At 35.1% G+C, this 20924-nt stretch overlaps 2 protein-coding genes across 12 annotated transcripts in view; one reads left to right on the forward strand and one right to left on the reverse strand.

The window, feature by feature from the left end:
* Positions 1-2496: 2496 nt before the first annotated feature.
* LOC18106994 (uncharacterized) lies at positions 2497-9267 on the reverse strand. Of its 8 annotated transcripts, XM_052448375.1 has the most exons (15): positions 9105-9267; positions 8213-8321; positions 7946-8076; positions 7817-7855; positions 7629-7721; positions 7415-7531; positions 6972-7067; positions 6061-6174; positions 5560-5613; positions 5021-5068; positions 4575-4725; positions 4235-4400; positions 3568-3637; positions 2925-3225; positions 2497-2635 (listed from the first exon to the last, which is right to left on the reverse strand). In XM_052448375.1, the coding sequence occupies exons 2-14, from the start codon at positions 8292-8294 to the stop codon at positions 2974-2976; spliced, it is 1413 nt and encodes a 470-aa protein (XP_052304335.1). In that variant the 5' UTR covers positions 8295-8321; positions 9105-9267; the 3' UTR covers positions 2497-2635; positions 2925-2973. The 8 variants fall into 8 exon arrangements, with proteins under 8 accessions (XP_052304335.1, XP_052304336.1, XP_052304334.1 ...); XM_052448376.1 differs by lacking the exon at positions 2497-2635 and having other exon boundaries at positions 2780-3225; positions 8240-8321; XM_052448374.1 differs by lacking the exon at positions 2497-2635 and having other exon boundaries at positions 2780-3225.
* Positions 9268-9902: 635 nt separating this feature from the next.
* The window catches only part of LOC18106995 (midasin), a 38323-nt gene continuing 27301 nt past the window's right edge, over positions 9903-20924 (forward strand). For 2 of the 4 annotated variants that reach the window (XM_052448736.1, XM_024588973.2), the window contains exons 1-18: positions 9903-10264; positions 10408-10712; positions 11584-11671; positions 13374-13648; positions 13733-13936; positions 14221-14390; positions 16007-16116; positions 16219-16338; positions 16655-16733; positions 16831-16959; positions 17033-17108; positions 17198-17288; positions 17435-17566; positions 17649-17705; positions 17826-17999; positions 18135-18260; positions 18347-20101; positions 20836-20891. In XM_052448736.1, the coding sequence (XP_052304696.1) occupies positions 10160-10264; positions 10408-10712; positions 11584-11671; positions 13374-13648; positions 13733-13936; positions 14221-14390; positions 16007-16116; positions 16219-16338; positions 16655-16733; positions 16831-16959; positions 17033-17108; positions 17198-17288; positions 17435-17566; positions 17649-17705; positions 17826-17999; positions 18135-18260; positions 18347-20101; positions 20836-20891 (4052 nt within the window). In that variant the 5' untranslated portion in view covers positions 9903-10159. Of the gene's footprint in view, positions 10265-10407; positions 10713-11583; positions 11672-13373; positions 13649-13732; positions 13941-14220; positions 14391-16006; positions 16117-16218; positions 16339-16654; positions 16734-16830; positions 16960-17032; positions 17109-17197; positions 17289-17434; positions 17567-17648; positions 17706-17825; positions 18000-18134; positions 18261-18346; positions 20102-20835; positions 20892-20924 lie in introns of those variants that run through there. The other 2 variants (XM_052448737.1, XM_052448738.1) reach the window with 2 other exon arrangements.

Here is a 20924-nt window from a genome sequence, read left to right on the forward strand (position 1 = left end):
CCTTTGTATTTTCCCTTAATTAATTTATTCTGTATTTATAGATTTGTCTCAAACTTGTTAATTATTACAATTAGATCCTTTTGTGATTTAATTCAAATTTAATTGGCAATAAATTGAAATTTTTGTTCCTATTTTTTTTAATTTCAAATTTGTGTGATATCTAATCATGATCTACAAAAAGAATTGGACAATAATTTATCTAGGCATGGACTAAATTAAAAAGGGCATAAACTATCTTATTTTAGGTTAATATATTTTAGGTTTAAATTATCTTATTTTTTTAAAAAAATAGATCTGAATTGTAAATAATTAATATGGCATAACATTTTACATGGATTTTTTTTTAGTCATATTTTGTAAATGACATAATTCACAAGAATAAATATAGATGATTTTCCTATAACTTTTTTTTTTAAGAACACGTTAAAAACTAATTCATGTCAAATATTATGTCATATTAATTATTCACAATTCAAATTTATTTATTTTTAAATAAAAAGCCTAAATCTAAATGTATTAACAAGATAAAAAATTTTACACCTTTAAATTTAATCCATTTCTAAATAAAATCTTGCTGTTATTAATTTTTCAAATTATAATTAGATATCATACAAACTTGAAATTAGATATCATATATAATTATGAAATTAGATATCATAATTATATTCTGAACTTTTCCCTTTTATTTTTTTTTTCTTTAGATTTTTCTACTACAAAAACCGTGTAATTTTTTAATCCTTAAAAACTATATTTTTCAAGCCCTATTTTTCAATATGGGTAAAAATAGGCAATGGCAACCACCCTCCTACAATTGCAATTTCAAGGCACCATGTTAGTTTCTCATGCTGTATGTTTTGAGTACAGAGATTGGAACTTAGAACCAGAGGCCAGCTGCTTGAGCTTTAATCATGTCAAGAACAAGATTTTCTATTCAGATTATATAAAGCAAACAAATGCAGTTTATGATAAAGGAGGATTTAAAAGTGTGGTAGCGGTTGTTTATCAAAGTGTTTTTTGTTTGGAAATGCATCAAAATAATATTTTTTAAAATTATTTTTTATATCAGTACATTAAGATAATTTAAAAACACCAAACAAATATCAATTTAAAACAAAATAATATTTTTTTCAAAAACATTTTTAAAATATAAAAACAAACAAATACACGACATCATAATTACAAAGGCATGTATAGCAAGGCTACTTTTATTACTATTTTTTTTTATATAAAAATGGTAAGCCTGGTTGACCCTCCCGACATGTAACTTGAACATTGTCTCGAGTCGACTTTCAAATCGGGTTTTAAAACTATGATAATAATTATTTTTATACATACATTGACTTGGTTCAACCCGTGTTGACCCTCCCGACTTGTGACCCGAGCCTTACCCTAATTAACCCTGTGTCGGGTTTTAAAACTATGATAATAAAAAAATTTATCCTTACATTGACTCGGGTTGATCCTTATAATTCGTGACCTAGGTCTTGCCCCGAATTGACAATCAAATCAAGTTTTAAAACTATGATAATAACCACTTTTATTTTATGTTGACTCGAGTCAATCTAGGTGAACCCTCCTGACATTTGACCGGGACTTTGCCCCTGTTGATGTTCCAATCAAGTTTTAAAATTATAATAATAACTATTTTTATTTTTATATCGAGCTAATCATTTCTAGCCGCATTCAAGTGGGTTGTTGACACGTGTACATTGTTGATCAACCTTGTTCTACAAGGTGATGGGATTTGATGTTGTAGAAAAATGGAGGTATTTGCGATTCGAACTGCAGGAGGTGGTGGTTGTGGATTAGGGTAAGGGGTCCCAGGGTGTATGACAGAAAGCGAAGATGGACCTTACTTGGACAGTAACGATTCATGAAACGAGTGCCGCTGCTTGCCTTTGGTATCCGCGACGACGACCAATTATATTATTATTATTATTATAAAAAAAACTAATAGGCAAAGGTAAAACCATGTATGAAGACTTGTTGTATATGATTGCTGTTTTTGCCCTTGACAATGCAAGTTTAGGAAGTGCGAATTATAAGGCAAAATAATCTTTTATGGGTTCACTTTTCGTTATCAAATTGATTATAGTTAAATTAGTTTTTTCACTTTTATAGCGTAGTAATAAAACTTAATTATCCTTGGAAGAAAAAAAGAAATTAGCTTGGTGTTCTTAAATGACTAAATTATTCTTAAAAACAAAATAATACAAAACTTCCTATCAGGGATTTTTCATCTTCAGTTTCACCTAGTTTAGTCTCATTTACTCGGCCTGTCATAATTTAGTTTCATCTACTCACTAAACACATCTTAGAACATTTTGAACCATAGCTTGAGGAAAGAGCTTAAAAAGAGTCTACATTATCGGATCTATCGAGTTAACCCAACCGAGTCAACTAGGTTTCACTAAATTAATATATTTAAAACCCAACCCGGGTAAGACTCCAGTTTTCCTAATCAACCCGTCAAGCCACAACAAATTTAACAACTATGACTATGTTTATGAAATCCAATTCGTTCCGCATTTCCAACATTTCCAACGAGCAAATATTCATTTGACAATTGGTGAATACGATCCTTCAAATGCCAAAGAGCAATGCAAAGTCACCCAATGATTGTTTCCCACGGGAACTAAAAGAGATGCAGAAATTCCTAGCGTTAGTAGCAATGTTGGTTATATGAGGAAATGCAGCTGAATGCAAGTTTGATGCGTGGACAGAAAACAGTGGATTCAATTTTCTATCAACATCCATCAAATAAAAGAGGTAAGCATGATTGTGCAACTAACGAATGATATATATCTTCTAAATTGTGTATCCTTGAACCTGTTTCCTTTTTTGAACAAATATTTTGAAGGATCGTACAGACAGACTAAAGGTGGAACGGATATAAGCCTTTACAGCAAAAAAATGGAATTTACCGTTTAAAACCGCAGATCATGCAGCTAGCAAGAAATGAGCATTTGCCATCTATACATTGTGGTCATTGGGAGCGAGTAATTTGTCTTCTTCAGATGAGATCTCAGACAGCTGAAGATTTGACTTGGAACTCATTTTATTCCATTCATTTTCGACACGGAAGAAAACCCACTGGAACCGGCGAATCATCTCCAAGGCAGTGATTGTGAATACTGTGAGGTAATTGTGGCGGAGGTGAGCAGACAGCTTGTATGTCCATGCCAATCGCAAAATGAAATTGCTTCCTATCACCCAAAAATAAACCTGCAACTCCAAATTTATATGGATAAGATAATAAAACAAGGAACAGCTAGGTCTGCCATGATCCCGCTTGGCAAGGGGGTCGACTCCATCAATGAGTCAGTCTTGACCCATTTGCTTGGTAGCCAGATTTACATTCATAATTTGCAAGATAAATATAAAGATTATGCTGAAAACAAATGGCCAACCAGCTAAGCAAAGTTGTCCCTGGGCAAACCGGTTGTTTTATTGCCTATGAATTGTTGAACCAGGCCAAAAGTATCAGAAACTTGTTTTAACAGACTGGACAGGTCAGCCATAACCCTAAAAAAACTGCAGTGAGTAGAAGAACTGTAGAATTCTTACCCATTTTCGTCCATGTAATAGGTACGAACACAGACTTGGTTTGTTATATTTGAAAATTCGGGTGAAACAGCTGGCAAAAGAAAAGGAAATTCAGTATCAGGGCACCGGTAAATATTTTTGATGTGAAATAGCTTTAGAGAAAATCTAATTATCATGGCTTCAAGAGCAGCTCACATTCCAAAATGATGCCAAACAAGCAAGCAAACTAACATCACGGGAACAGATAAAAATATTTGTTGGAAAATAGAGAATAAAGAAAATCCACAAGTTAAATAATCATCCCTCAACATTTCTCTGAAAATACAATTATAACTCCAACTTCAAAGTCAAGGGTTCATGAAGACCACTTCTATTATATTAGTAATAGTACGAAAGATGAGCTGTAGAAAAGGGTGCATGGCAGTTCAAAGTTCCTACATGCTCTTTCGAATGCAAAGCAATGCCAGCAAAAGCACTGGGAAGAAAGGGACCGCGACAACCAAATACAATTCAAAATACAAAAAAGAAACAGAAACTCTGGAATGTTTTCGCATGTCAGGGTGAGTTGATTCTCAATAAGTGAGACCAATATAGGCAATGACAATTTCAAATAATATAATTTCAAGATCACTTGCAAGTCACCATTTCAGATTATATTTGTGAAACGGTACAAAAGCAATCATCCTACCTCAAGTCCCAATCCCGGGTCACATCCCAGTAGAACGAATACAATGAGTTTATGACACCTGAGAGAAGCCATAGTGGCCTATAGAAGTTTGTCCAACTATCCAGGAGGACATGATATTTAAGGGCTGAAAGAAAAATCACTGGTACTGCAGTCGAATATTTTAAAGCTGAAACAGTAAGTAAACAAAGTTAATATAGTTTCCATGAAACAAAATGCCTTATATGAAGCCCCCCCCCAAAAAAAATAAAAAAATACCATACGAATTGTTAGCCTGAATACCAACTAACAAGCTAGCACATAGATTAGAGGAAAAGGAAAGGAAATTCCAGAGCAAATTCACCATTAAAAAGAGTTGTTTTCTCCTTAGTATCCTTGTATTGTCGAAGACACTGAAATAATCGGAAAATGTAAGGCAAAACTAGAGCTATAGGGATCCCAATGGAGTGGCTGCCGCAAACAGAGTCAGCTTCAAACCATGCTATAGTGGCAACCTGCACACAAAATATCTTGTAATAAGCCTCATAGGACAATCATTTGTAGCAAACAACATTAAAAAAAGTACGAAGTGGTTTTCACTTTTCATAATAACACTGTAAGAGGATAGAAACCGCTACAAGTTAAATTTTGCAGGTTAGGTTAGGCAGTTCAAATTAAAAGCTTGAAAGGTGTGCTTATAGCGAGGCACATAATCAAATAATATGTAAGAAAAATTCATAAAACCAATATGAGGTCATTTTAGATTGAATCTACTAGCAAGCAGGACTTGCAAAGGAACAAAACATTGACCTGGCGATGGACCATTCGACAAACTGAACGCTCCAGATCTGAGAACACCTGCACAAAGCTGGCATTTATAAGAATATCAAGAAAGTACAGCAGCACTTAAATATTCAACAAACATCAAGAAACCATCTCCTTATCTGTCACTCTGAATCCAGCATCAATTATTGATAATTATTTGTTACAACTATATAATATTCTCTCCAATATTTCTTCAGAATAATATGACAAAGGAAAGAGCAAGCCAGACCAAGCAGATCATGCATCCATAATAATCAAGTATTTGATTCCAGATAGGAAAGAAATGAAGTCATCAAGAATAATTTGTCCATCACAGATACTGCAGTGCAATCCAAATTACACACTTCATCAGCTAGTTCAAAGCTGATTGTCCAGCAATATGGAATCCTTGCATATAGAAAAGTAACCCACACTAAATAGAACCTTTACCGCAATCATCAACCCTTTTCAATTAAATTCCTAAACTCTTATTTTAAAATCCACCACAGATGACAACATTGGCAATAAGAGAAAATAAAACATACCTTTGACATGGAGGTCAATATATCAGCCACAAAGAAGTCAGCAAATGTAATAGCCTGTAACAACAGTGGAAACATAAATAAGTGTGATAAAAAACATTTAAACACAAAACTTGAACTACATTTGCAATCAAAGCATAAAATCCTCTCCCAAGCATTATATCAATGAGTTAATTGTCCAATAGTGCTCATTCTAGTTTCCTATTAGGGAGGTTATGATGGGTACGACTTAAGGAGTCTGGCATTTTGGTCAAATAAAGTTGTTACTACAACTATTACCAAGCATCCATGGAGTTCCAACCCAATTAATATTCATAAAATCAGACAAGACTTGGATCTTTGGCAATTAGCTACAAGCCACCAAACGTTTTGGTGCTTAGTCAAGGAGCTTTTTAGGTCTTGATTATTCGATTTAGAAGTCCACTATGAGGTTGAAAATTGGCATGAATTAAGCACAACAAAAATTAATGAGACAAGAAGTCCCAAAAAGGTTTTCGAACTTGCCTGTAATGGGAAAACTATCCGCCAAAGAGTCCTTAGCAAGTAGTAGCGGGATGACAAGTAAAAAATATCAAAGGGGAATATCAAAACCAAAGAAACAGCACAGTATAATAAGACCTGCAAAAGAGAAAAAAATTAACCGATTGTATTTTCTATATACCAGTGATGATCAAGAAATATGGAGGTTTACTCTTGACAATGCAATATATGATAGTAGGACGTTATTGTTTCATCATATAGTCATGATATTCAGAAAACATTTTTTCACTTGTCATCCAACTATTATTTCTTGTACCAAATTATACCAAAGGCAAGCCATAACTATATCTTCTCAATCCTGAGAGAATTGTTTAGTTTGTTTTTTCAGCATAGTAACTATTTTAAAAGTTCACATATATTATCTTCACCATGTTTCACATTACAGTTGAACAAACTAAAAGACTCATCTGATTTTTGTCTATGCATGGGTGACTTATGAATAATTTGGCATGTGATGACATTACAAGTTTAGGTGAGACCACTACCAGAGGACCACCCTGTTACAACTAACTAAACTGACAAACTTTCGATTGTTTATGGCACTCATACTTAAGTAACTTCCCCTATTTAGTAAACTATTTAAAAGTGATAAGGTCAACAAAGATGAAATTGACAATCACCTCGATGATTCTATGAAATGAATCTAATATATATATACACACATATATCTTTTTATCAAAAATGAATTTCTTCCATTCAAAAAGCTAAACTTGTGCACTTGATTGCTCATGTAGGGGAACCATAAGTCCTCTTGAATCATAAACATGTTATTGCAAGAAGTCTTTTTGCAGTGATGGAAATGAAAATAGAACCCGTAATAAATCACTAAGTGAACAAAAGAACTTGTCAGTAAAATATAAGATCATCTATTACACTGGTTGTGATGCAGCCAACGACACTTCTCCATGAGAATATAGATAAAGATATGCTGTCATGCTAGTAGGGACGATGATAGTCATCCATGTGGCAACCTGCAATGATCAAAATGGCAAGTTTTCCTGAGAAAGTGCATGTCAAAACAACAAAAATAAATCACATTAGTTAGAAGAAAATCTAAATTATGACATACTAAATAATTTCAACATAAGAGAAAAGAAAAGGAAAAGACATGATACAATACAAAAAAAAGTTATTCCTCTATAGGGGACATTTTTCTGCTCAAATAACACATTATGTGCCACATAACGCCTTTTGATCATTTAGTGCTGACTATCATATATCCAACAGGTAACTGGAGTCTGGATCATTAACAAACCACAGCAGGCTATATAAATTCCAACTATGACAGATCTAATCCATTAATTTTAAGATACAAAACCTTCCATATTTCTCTGTGAGTAAGATGATTTTGGTCCAGATCAAAAATTTTGGCATAGCTGATGGTAGACTGTGCAAAAACCCACAAATTAACTCCCCAAAGCCAAACCATCATAGTCTGCACAACCAAAACCAAAAGCATGTGAAATATTTACTCACTGTAGAAAGAACTAGATTAATATAGTCTAGTGTCACTCAAAACAAAGATAACTAACCACAAGAAGAAGAGGATTGTAATACAAAAATGCCTCGTAAAGAAAAAGGTCCCGCAAATTCACACTCATTCTCATAACAGAATCCCATCCAATCTACAAAAATTCAAAAATATCCATTAAAGAACATGATCTTGTGAAAGCAGGTAATAAATACCACTTATAAGCAAATCGAAGAACATAAGACTCACCTTGCAGCAAATAAAACCCCAGAGAAAAAACAACAGTACCTGTACGAAGCAATTAACCTCATTTAGCATTTCCAAACACCTCAATACAAGAAAAAGCAAATGGAGTGCCAAACAAGTAACCACAAAAACCTTGAATCTCCATAACAAAATTGGAGAAGGCATTATCGCTGCAGTAGTAATCGGTAAACTAGCAATTTTCAAATCATTCGACCCCGTAGAATGTAACAAACCTTCCATCTCAACATTTCCCTCTTCCTTATCTAACAGCACACAGATAAATCATTATATCTACAATTATTTTTCTGAAAACAACACACGGATAAATAAAAAAACGACGGATTAAATTCAACATCTGTATCTAAAACAGCATTAAGATAATCTTATTATTATTGCTACCAAGATCAAAGACGACAGGTCGGCTACCAGACTTCCTTAAATGCGGACTTTTGCTAGGCGGAATCACTTGACCTCCAAACATAGATTTAATTGCTGATGCTATACAAATCTGCAGAAAAAAAAACTATAAATTAATATAAGAATATAGCAACAGACTACATCTACTAAAATACGAACAAAAATTAATTAATTTATCAATGATCGATTTGAATGCTTAGAATTAAGTGAAATTGGATCTAAGCTAAATTGTTAATGCATTCGCATAAAAATAACAAGAAAATGTGAAATTATATTAAAAAAAGAAATACAATGATAAAATTAACAATAAATAACAAATAAATGCGGCTTGAAGTAAACAAGAAATCTACATTGCGAAAATTGGAAAAATTAGATGATTAATTAAATAACTGAAGCAGTGATTAACGTTTAAGCTAAAATTAGAGTGAAAAATCAGATCTAAATTTAAAACTAAAAATGAAAATTAAACGGTACTGAACTGGATTAAGTGATTAACAGCAACGGCAAGATGAATGTGAAAATTTTGGATTACGAGAAATTCACAGAGAGAGAGTTGATTAATTGATTACAGAGCGATTGATTAAAGAAGAAACTGAGGATTTGGATCTAAAATGGATTAGAAAAGGAAAAATTGAGATCGAGAGAGAGACTTACGGAGGAAGGGGGTGATTATTGTTAATTATATTTTTGAGATTATATTTATTTATTTGTCTTGTTTGTTGGAGGGATTTTTGAGTGCGAAAAAAGGAAAGGAGGGAGGGGTGTTCAGAAGTCAGAAACCGATTGAACCGGACCGGTTCAAGCAAAACTAAACTAAGTATAAATTGTAAACAGGTTTAAAACGAAAATTTCTCTTTCAAGCCCTAAACAATACCTCTAACTCTCAGCCGCACGCCCTTCCTCTTCCCTGACCATGCTCTCTCGATCTTCCCAGCCTCTCTAAAACTCTCTGCCGTCTCCCCCGCCTCTCTGTCAAAAGGTAGGGTTTAGGGTTCAGGTCTTTATAATTATGTCAAAAAGGAAATGTATAGAACATCCTATTTGCACCAATAGTCATGTATTCGAATATGTTGGGACCAATCTTCACCGTTAATTTGATCAATGAGAAAGAAATTGATTTGTTGCACATGACCTAATGAACTCAGCGGTGAAACCGGGTGATCTTCCTGGCCCGTCTGTTACCCGGTTAATAAAGACAAAAAGCCGAACCGAACCGGTTCGGTTTGAACCTGTTTCAGGAAATCTGCAAAATTAGAAAAACCGGTTCGGTTGGGTTTTTGATCCAGACCGGTCCGAACCCGGTTTTGACACCCCTAACCAACACTGGTAAACCGACAAGCCTGTTTGGCTCTGCGGTTAAACCTGCTTTTAACCGAATTTTAAATTTTTTTTTTTTTTAAAATTGAGTGCGGTTTGTATTTTTTGGATCGTTTTGATGTGCTGATGTCAAAAATAATTTTTAAAAAATAAAAAAACATCATTGACATGTATTTCGGCACAAAAAGCTATTTGAAAAGCAACCACTGCCACACTGCCAAACAGGCTTTTAATTATGTTTGATACTGCAGGGATTAATTAGTTTGTTCTAGTAAACTATAAGGACTAAAGTGTAATTTACTCAAATATAAAACAACAAAAACCTTAAACCCTAGAATAAAACCCTACCCTTCTTTTCTCGGAGAGAAACAAAACGAAAAGTAGAAGGAAAGAAAGAAACCCTTCTTTTTTTTGTTATTAATCACGTCCTTGCTGTGTTTTTCAGGGTTTAGCATACAACAGCCTGAAACAAGCTCCAGGGATTGCATATCGTTTTTTGCTTCTTGCTCTTATTGCTGCTGATTATTTATATTTTGACTAACCTACAGTTTTTGCTATATTTATAGTACTATATAGATATATAGAGAGAAAATTTTGAGTGAATTTTTACAGATGGCGATGGATGGAAGTTTCAGTCTTGAATCGGCTCTGGAAAGGTTCCTTACTCGTTGCCCGAAGCTTGCGACGATTGACAAGCTCCAACGTTTTGTAGAAGCGGTACTTCACTCGACTTGTTTTTCTTTTTTTTTGTTTATATGAAATTTGGTGTTTTTTTATGTGTTCTTTGGGTGCTAATGGAATAATAAAACAAAAAGATATTATGGTTTTTTGTTTTGTTTTGTTTTTTTGGGGTTTGGCAGGGGCATACTGTGACGGAAGAAGAAGTGGTGAAGTTGTTGGCAGAGCTGTTTCTGAACCCTAATTATACTATCCCTTTGATTGGTTCTTTTCGGCCGGTAGCTCGAAAGATAGTAGATCAAGCTGTGGCTTTGCTTAGGAACTGCAATCTAAGTTCTGATTCAGATGATATAGAAGGGGATTTTGTTGATGCTGATGTTCTTTATGTTATTGAGCACTATGAACGGAGTGGGAGGGGTTTGGAGCTTCACGAGCTTGCTTGCCTGGCCTTTTGTCGTGCCCTTGACTTGGACCATTCTTTATTGGGGTAAGGACATGTACATGCTATTTACTGTTACCTTGTGCTTCACTTCTTAAGACGTGAATAATTAATGATACAAAGCAACAATTTCTTGATGTCTAAAAACACATGTTCAAGAAGGACAACAGGGTGCTGCACCCTGGAACTGAGGCAGTATACTTGAAAATGCCTTGACGAAGACAAAGTATAGAAAACAGGAATATAATCAAATTAGCCAATGAAATCTAGAAGATATTTAAACTGTGTCAAGAAGCTTGAATAACCACAGCTTTTTGTCATTGATGGATTCAATATGGGTGCAATGGATGCAAGTATCATACTTCCATGCCTTATAGCACAAGGGTTTATGAAGTTTTTAGCTTGCCATTGCTAATTGCCCCTTTATGTAAAGACAAAAAGGCTTACATCCTATAAAACTGAAGAAACCATTACTAGTAGGTATTTAAGTATGAGCATATGCCATGAATCTTAACGTTGATTTTTACTCTCAACGTTGAAAAGTTCTACCTGGAAAATTAAATTTGTTGTACTCTTGCATATTTTTAGAATGATGAGTTCATATCGATAACACCCCCCGCATGACGTAATTATGGCCTTGCCATAGACAAGTTTTGATTCAAGTGTTCCATATAACTCATACAGATTTTGCCATCATTTCCCTCACGTACAAGATTAACCTTTTCACCTGAATATCCGTGTAATTATTCTGCTCGAACCTTTTCTGAATCTGCTGAAGTGGATTGTGTTGGTGCTGCAGTGCTGTTGTAAACTTACACCTAAAGAACTGTTTGATATATGATATGGTTGCTAATTTGAGACTTGCAGTGCTCTTTTAGTTATGCTGGTTTATGAGATACAGACATGGTACTTGGTGCAGGTCTGTCACAACTTACTTTAAGTTTGCTCCGCCTCCTTTTGAACGCATATCGAGGAACAAAGTAGTTTCTGAGGATCAACTGTTCCAGGTATTTACCATAATTTATATTTTATCAAATATCAATCGAAATCTTTGTTCCATTACTAGTTTGAAAAATAAACTCTGATTCTGTTTGTGTCTCAATTCATCGAAGACATGCTTCTGAATAACAATCGGTTGCCATCCTTGAGGTCTTGTTACTGGTTGGTTGTCTTGCATCTCTATTGAACTTCATATATGTGGTAGTGTAGCCTTCTCTTTCCCCTAAATTAAGAGAACTTGTCATTTATTAAATGAGGCCATGATATACATGATGGTAAAGCAGAGTTGTAAACAATGCTGTGTTCGATGCTAAATTGTTGTTTTGCATCTGTAAACTGAAATAGTTCAAAGGTTTTTAGAATGGTTGCATTAGCTGCTTTTGACTTTAGTTTCCCTTTTCATTGAGAAGGATCCCTTATTCTTCTAGTTTTTTTGCATATCATTCCAAGAAAATATTTGTTGGAATCATTTTAATTGCTATTATAAGTAGACTAAGGATTATTGTGGATGTGCTAACTATGTTTTACTGTTGAATCATTTTCAGTTTTGAAGCTGTTATAGACTTCTATAAGGGGTATATCTAGGAAGGTGGATATATTTCCACTTCTCTTGTCCTTGACCAGAGAAAATCCAAAAATCTAGTAACTTAATTACACCTTTAAATATCCTAGGAAGATATGAACTGTGTATTTTCTGCATTTTTTAATATTTGATGCTATTTTTTTTCTTGCATTTTTTTTATAGCCCATAGGCATCTTTTTAAGATGAAAGGAACACCTATACAAGCATGGCTCTATTGGAAGACAAGAAAATATGAATTAATGATGAAAAGGAATGGCTATTTAATAGGGAGAATAAATCATCATCTAAAAGACAATAGATAAACGACCTAGAGAGAAGCATGAAACTACAATAAAGAGCAATCTAAAAGGAACGCTCCAACAATCCCTTGTGAGTCAGAGATTGGAGGAACATTCCAGCAAAACTCTCAGATGCATCATCTGAAAGACACTGGTAAAGTAAACGACATAGAGAGAAGATAAATTTAGAGCAATCTAAAATGAATACTCCCACAAAATCATCATATGCATCATTTAAAATAATAAACGACCTAGAGAGAAGCTAAACTTAGAGAAATCTAAAAGGAACACCCATGCAAAACCCCCAGATACATCACCTAAATGAGGCTAGTGGTTCTATCCCATAAAAGTCATGTATTAGGAAATGGGTAATAACTGGTTATGGTCATATAGAAGAGTGGGGTATTAGAAGCTAAATTTAGAGAATCTTATCTTCTTCATTGTTCTTGTATGAAATGGTTGCTCTAATTTGTTTAATATGCAGTTTTGCAGTGGAACCCAATGAAAATAGTTGAATTTACTGCTTTGTTGTTGCAAGCCAAAAGCTCAGCTTGTTGTACCTAGTAGTGATCACTTCTCGTGTTAGGTTTTGTGCTAAATTGAGTATGTCTCAATAAGTATTCCTAGTTTTGATTGATTTTTCTTAAATTTTGTTAGCCTTAATGATGGTGTGGAATGGCACGAAAGGATCCATATTGCTGACCCCAACTAGTTTGGGATCGAGGCTTGGTTTTTGCTTTTCAATGTTGCAAGAAAGGAGTAGTGCCCTTTTGTTTGATTTTTTTAACGTCAGAAGTTCACAAAATGTATTGCTTTTGGGTTAATATGATACTTATTCTGTTTTGTCAGGCTGCAAATCATTACTTACTTGCTGTGAGGATATCATACCGCCTCCTCCTTATGCAACCTGAGTTCTTTTCTGAACAGTGGAACTGGTCCTGTTTTTTGGACCACGTAAAGAAGTTAGTAAATCTTGATCTGTTCCATGTTGCCAAGGATGCAAAGGCGATCGCAGATATAAAATGGTGTGGGATACAAATTCTGTGTACAATTTTGGGAATGAGTGACAAAGCAGTTGAAAATTTTGGTGTTGGAGCTGAGGAAGCAACTTTGTGTTTGTTGCGGTTGGTTCTTGTAAATGTTGTAGTTTTTATGAGTTTAGTTTTTTTCAGCCTTCTAAGTTGCTTGTCTGCTGCTTTAATTTTCAGCTGGGAGGAGTTTTGTCAGGATGTAGCTATAGAGAAGTTTTGCTTATGCGTTGGATCTTCTGAGCAGACTAACTTTGGTTCTTTCACTGGAGGCATCAAGTTCGGTCAACAAAACTTCCTAAAGTCTTGTGGTCTTAATTCTCTGATATCATCACATTGTCATCAGATTGAGCCAGTGATTAAGAGTCGAAGGGTGGTGACATGGTAGGTATTTACCAAACTGAAATTATAATAAATTATTCTTTTGCTTACATGATGAAATGATTTTTTCAACAATAATATTCTTACATCAGTTTGTGATAATAAATGGTAATGGCTTTGTAATGATATTATTTAAAGTCTCTTTCAGAAATTTATGCATTGATTTTTTGGTTTTACCATTTTGGATTGTTCTGGACCCTGTGGTTCAAAAACTTGACCATTTCTATATTTATTTTTAACATAGGTTTTGTGGGTTCACTTTCTGATATTGGTCTCTTCCAATTCAGGGATGAAAGGTCAACTGCCTATCCATTTGTCGTAACATCTATGATGAGTAAAGGCTTTGAGATGGTGCTCTTGGCAGTGAGTCAAAAATGGCCTGTGCTACTGTATGGCCCCCCTGGGGCTGGGAAAACTGCTCTCATTAACAAGTTGGCTCAGGATGCTGGGAATCAAGGTACTTAACTAGTTAAAGTTAGAATTCCCCCAAGTTGACATTTTCATTCGTTGACCTGCTTAGTTAAGAAATTAAAGAAGAAATAAATAACTAAAAAGGAGAAGAGGAATAAGATGAAGTAGTAGGTGATATGAGAGAGAGGAAGAAAAAGAAGTGAAGAAAGGTTGTAGGCACAACTTTGTTGCCTCTTGAGCTATATACATGTGTGTATGTGTGTGTGCAATCACATGGTTGCCTCTGACAGCATTAATCTAGCTAAATGCCACTGACTTCTCCCTTGAACTTCTGGCCCTTTCTGGTTTTCAAACTTTCCTGAGATGTGTGTGGGCAATCCAATTAGTACCCCTGGCAGCATTATTCTCGCTAAATGCCCATGACTCTCCCCCTTGAACCTCTGACCCTTACTCTGTTTAAACCTTCCTGAGATGCCCACCAGGTCTTTGTGAGTATCCTTAACATTATTATGTCTTAAGTTTCATGGAAGTTCCAAACTGTATTGTTGTTAAATACTATACAATATGATGAAAAAGGGGGTGAATACATACAAAAAGAAACAGATGAATCATGTAAGAGAGCCACATAAAATTTCTAGTATTAAATTGCCCAAGAAAGCTGCAATAATTGACAACAATGCCAACATAATAAGTTTGATCTAACCATATCAACTGGACTGTTAACTTGAGTTTTTAGTCCATGTAACACTGCATTTTAAAAAGAGAGGAACCCGACTTCTCAATGTTGATCATGTCATGCTGTAATTGCATGTCATTTGATAATGTCCTATGGATTCCAATACACTGAAACAGCAGTTGTATCGACTATATGCTGCTCATAATTTGAAATGCTGTTATAATGGCAACATAATGGGTATTAGTACTTGTCTTGCAGTATAGAATAAGCATGAAATGCTTCTTGTGCATGTAAATTTTCAATTGTTGTGTTCTTAAAAGCCAAACCGTTCTCTTCCTATTCTTCTTTTAAAAACTGAAAGATTGATACCAATTTGGTGTATTTTCATTTTAGCACCAGTTTGTGAAGAGTACTTGGGGGCTTAGTATGCATTGGAAGCGGTTGGAATGATAGAACACATCTTGTCACAGTTTGTTTTTATTAGGGGTTTTCCTCGTATGCTAGAGTGGGGAATTAATGGCACTAGAAGAAATGAGAGTGTTAAAGTTCTTGCTGTAATTTAAGAGAAGATAGAATGATATTTAAACTGTATTGATTTAAAGGGTTGACGCGGCACTTAGAGAAAACAAATTCTCTTCTATTTAAAATGCTTTATTCAAGTTCAAGAGATGTCTTAATTTTTAAGTATTAATCAAACAAATGACATTAGGTAGATAAATATGGAAGAAGAGGGTTCATGTACCCTGTCCTAACCAGTTCTGGAATACATTGTTTTGAGTTGAATTGTATGTGTGGCATTTCTTGATATATCTAGCTGTTGGAAGAATACTGACACCCTGCATGTAGTGAACTTGTTGTCCCTTTGTTGTTTTTTCATGAACTGCTCCTATCCTTTTCTTTGGCGCTGCTGACACTAATTTTTTATATTGTTTTTGGGGTCTTCTTTCCATCTTTCTGTCTCCATTTCTGTCCCATCCCACATTTAGTTCTATCTATTCACATGGATGATCAAATTGATGGCAAAACACTGATTGGGAGTTATGTGTGTACTGAGCAACCTGGTGAATTTAGATGGCAACCTGGGTCACTTATCCAGGTAGGTTTTCTTTTCAAAGAACTCCTACGGCTTAATTCTTTTGACTGCGATATGCACTTTCTACCCACTTGTAATGTGTTATATGGTTTCCAATTTCATTAGGCTGTTCTGAATGGATATTGGGTTGTATTTGAGGACATTGACAAAGCACCATCGGATGTGCAATCGATCTTGTTGCCTTTGTTGGAAGGTGAAATCGCTTTCATTACTAGTCACGGAGAGGTAACTATTTGTTTCTCATTGTTATTTTCATACAGAGAAGTGGTCTTTAAACTCATATGCTCATCAAATAATGTCAGAACTTTAAAGCTGAATAAATACACTTCGTTATTTTTTTTTTCCAAGGAGTTGAAACTAAAAGCTATATGGTTATTTTGCATCTCTAGCTTCTATTATTTTTGTAAATGCAGTTTATTTTAAAGGTTCATTTGTAGACATTTTCTTAATGATGTCTTTATCTAGTTATCTCAGTTACCTTTTTTGTTCTCTCTCTCTCTCTCTCTGTTTTGAATAATGATGAGGATCTTGGACATTTTAGGAAATAAGGGTGGCGGAGAGTTTTCAACTATTTTCTACCATCACTACTTCCAAGAGTAATGTATCTCACACAGCAGAAGGTTTGTACTAGGAGTCATTGAATATGCTCAAATATGCTCTGTGGCCATCTGTCCATAATTGTAGTTGGAGTACAGTTGGCTGAACCAGAGATTTCAGTTGCAGGTGGAAGTTCACTTAGCACACTTTGGAGGAGAGTGATGATTGGACTGCCAAGTAATGATGACTTGGAAAATATAATGAAAGCATGGTATCCAAGTTTGGGACCTCTCACCGGAAGACTCATAGGTGGGATGTATGAAATGTTAAGGAATTTTCAGTTCCAGATTATGGATCACTTACAGTAATTTTGTTTTGGCAGAAACAATGGAAAGAGTTAATCCTTCTCCATCTGGAAATTCTGCCTGCTTAAGCTGCCTTAACAGGTTCTCATTAAGGTAATGGATGATGCTTACTGCTCAATGCATATATTGCCTTTTATAAACCAATCAGATTATTGTAACCGGCTTTTGGATCCTGATGGCAGGGACCTCCTTAAATGGTGCAAACGAATAGCAGAATTAGGTTTGAATGGGGATATGCTGACAGCTTATCAGTGCCATCTTATCTATCAAGAGGTCTTTTTTGTAAAATGCATCTTGCCTTGTTACTATTTCCTTTTTTTTTTATTTCCTTCTATCTAGATGAATTGCATGATCTGTATCCTACGGATAAGCCTGCTCTTGAACTACAATTAATGAGTGCCGCTGGTTTCTACCTTTAGGCTGTAGACATATTCGCGTCCTTTTCAGCCCCTTCTGAAAATCGACTCACTGTAATGAGAGACATTGCAAAGTTGTGGGGAGTTCCCATCTCAGAGGCAGGAATCCTTTATCCTTGTAAACCTGAAATTCAGGTACTTGTTGATTTAGATGCTATTAATTTCTGACATTTTAGGAGTTGCTACTTGTTACACTCATGTCTGGAGTCAACTGCAGAATTTGTTCACAGAATTAAGAATTGGTCGAGTTACCCTTCAACGCACTGAAACTGTGGTTAGTGAAACAATTTGAAATTGTCTCAATCAGTTTTGTCTGTTGTCTGCTTCGCTACTGACATACATATATATATATATATAAATATATATATATATATATTATATTTGATCCTTTCAGGTGCATGGCCAAGAGAAACTTGTTGAGATGCGGAGTTCTTTGTATGTGCTCGAGCAAATAGCTTGCGCTGTTAAGTACAATGAGCCCATTCTCTTGGTTGGTGAAACTGGAACAGGAAAGACAACACTTGTACAAAATCTAGCCATGATGCTGGGTCAGAAGCTTACTGTTTTGGTATGTCATAGAGGACTTCTCGCTCTCTCTCTCTCTCTCCCTCTCTAGCTTCAAAGCTCCATGCTGAGTGAATATTGAGTTCTATATATAGCACATAATATGATAAAGTTTGATAAAGTTTGTTTTCTTTTCCAGAACTTGAGTCAACAAAGTGATGTTGCTGATTTGTTGGGGGGATTTAAGCCCATAGATTCACTATCTATATGTATTCCTCTGTATAAGGAGTTCGAGATTCTATTTTCCAAAACATTTTCGATGAAGGTATTTTTATTTTCAGGGAAAAAAATATCTGCTTCCTATTAAATGTCTACATAAATAACTCGTGCCTCTTGTATGTTCTTGTCCAGGAAAATGATAAAATTTTTGCTTACTTACAAAAGCAAATGAAGAACAAGAACTGGAAAACTTTATTAAATGGATTTAAAAAGTATGTTGATAATTTCCAAAAAAAATTACAGACAGAAAGATCTGGGTCTGGGAAGAAACGGAAAAAACCTTTGGATGAAAATATCAGAGCTTGGGAGAGTTTCTCTGTAAAACTTGAAGCTGCTCTTCGTCAAATCGAAGCTTCATCTGGAATGCTATTTTCATTTGTAGAAGGATCCTTTATAACTGCTCTTAGAAATGGGGAGTGGATTTTGCTTGATGAGGTGAATTTGGCTCCACCTGAGACCTTGCAAAGAGTTATTGGTGTCCTTGAAGGAGAATATGGATCACTTTGCTTAGCTGAAAGAGGGGATGTTAGTCATATACCTAGAAATCCTAGTTTCCGTATATTTGCATGCATGAATCCTGCAACTGATGCTGGGAAGCGAGACTTGCCATACTCATTGCAGAGTAGATTTACAGCATACTTTGTCCATGATGTGTTGGATAGAGATGATTTGAAGTTATTTATTAACAAATTTATGGAGGAAAGCATATCAAATATTGAACTTGAAAAGAAAATAATTGATTTCTATGAAGCAGCCAAAAAGAACTCTGAAGAAAGGCTGCAAGATGGGGCCAATCAGAAGCCACAATACAGTTTAAGGTCTTTATACCGTGCACTAGAATATACCAGGGGGGCAAAGGGAAAATTTGGATTTCCAAAAGCAATTTATGATGGATTCTGCATGTTCTTTCTTACTATGTTGGACAGACCTAGTGCCAAGATTATGAAAAAGATGATAAAGGAGAAATTGCTGGGAGGAAATAAACCTTCACCTGTACCTTTTGATGCTTACTTGAGGATTACAAAAATCTCTGGTTTTGATGATTTATATAAGAATTATGTTCTAACGAAGAGTGTTAAGAAGCAACTTGAGAACTTGGCACGTGCGGTTTTTATTAAGAGATATCCTGTTCTGTTACAGGGTCCCACTTCTAGTGGGAAAACTAGCCTTGTCCAGTATCTTGCTGCAAGAACTGGGCATGAATTTGTACGGATAAATAATCATGAACATACTGATCTACAGGAATATTTGGGTTCCTATATATCTGATGCGCAAGGGAAGCTTGTATTTCAGGAAGGCATATTAGTTAAGGCTGTTCGCAATGGTCACTGGATTGTTCTGGATGAGCTCAATCTTGCTCCTTCAGATGTGCTGGAAGCATTGAATCGATTGTTAGATGACAATAGAGAACTCTTTTTGCCTGAATTGCGAGAAACTGTTCGGGCACATCCAAATTTTATGCTTTTTGCCACCCAAAATCCACCTACGTTCTATGGTGGGCGTAAAATGCTTTCCCGAGCCTTCCGAAACCGTTTTGTGGAGGTTCATGTGGATGAAATTCCAGATGATGAGTTGAGCACAATAATAGAGAAAAGGTGTAAAATACCTGGAAGCCGTGCTAGGTTGATGGTTGAAGTAATGAAGGAGTTACAGTTTCACAGGCAGAGTAGCAAAGTTTTTGCTGGGAAACATGGATTCATAACTCCACGAGACTTGTTTCGCTGGGCAAATCGTTTGAGGGCTTTTGGAGATTCTAAAGAAGTCATGGCTGAGCATGGTTATTATCTTTTGGCTGACAGATTGCGGGATGAAAGAGAGAGGCATGTGGTTCAAGAAGTTTTGGAAAGGCGTCTACGTGTGAAAATTGTCAGAGATCACTTGTACAAGGTATCTTTCTATTGAGTGCATTTAAACTTGTTCATTGATATGCTGAATGCTTTTAAATGATTCATTCTAGTGTATTGAAACTAATAGAACTTCAAGTTGATTTGATAAATGATTTAGATCTAAGTAGTTCTTTGTTTTGCTTTAAGAAAGAAGGCTTCACTGGCATCAAATTATGTAAAAATTTCCATATAAATCCTTCACTGCACCTGCTGTTAAACATATACCCTTTTTTTGATGTTTATTGCACAAGCCTTGGTTGACCATATTATATTCAATATTTATCAGATAGTTGCCAAAAGTTCCATGCTTTTGCAATCTTGCCGCCTGCTAGCCAATAAGTTTGGTGTTATGAAGGCATAGACCAATGATGGTACACTTTAGGCATGACTTAATTGGAGTCTTCTTGAATTTGGATTTTTTTTTGCTGATCCTAATGTATGAACCATGCAAATTTCTAGTGTGTTATGCTTTGACTCTTACCTATGTAATGTTTCTGTTGTGTTTCTTGATAATCAACATATATTAAGGTGCATGTAATGTGGTGATTCATTCCATTCCTTTGTGCCTAAAGGATATTTGCCTTGTTTTCTGCCTTTTGCTTCCCTCAATATAATTCTACTATTGTTCCATCCTTTCAAGGGCCCTAACCTAAATGATTGGTTCAAAGATTCTTATTTTTAGTCTTATCTCTAATCAATTTGCTGTTTGTTTTATTCATTTCCTGATTTGTTCAGGAATCAGTTGCAAGGGAATCAGAATCAATTGGAAGTGATTTGCAGAGTTTGGGCGAGTATGAACTTATAAATTATGAACTCAAACATAA

The sequence above is a fragment of the Populus trichocarpa genome, chromosome 17 (assembly GCF_000002775.5).
Source record: "Populus trichocarpa isolate Nisqually-1 chromosome 17, P.trichocarpa_v4.1, whole genome shotgun sequence".
Classification (NCBI taxonomy): Eukaryota; Viridiplantae; Streptophyta; class Magnoliopsida; order Malpighiales; family Salicaceae; genus Populus; species Populus trichocarpa.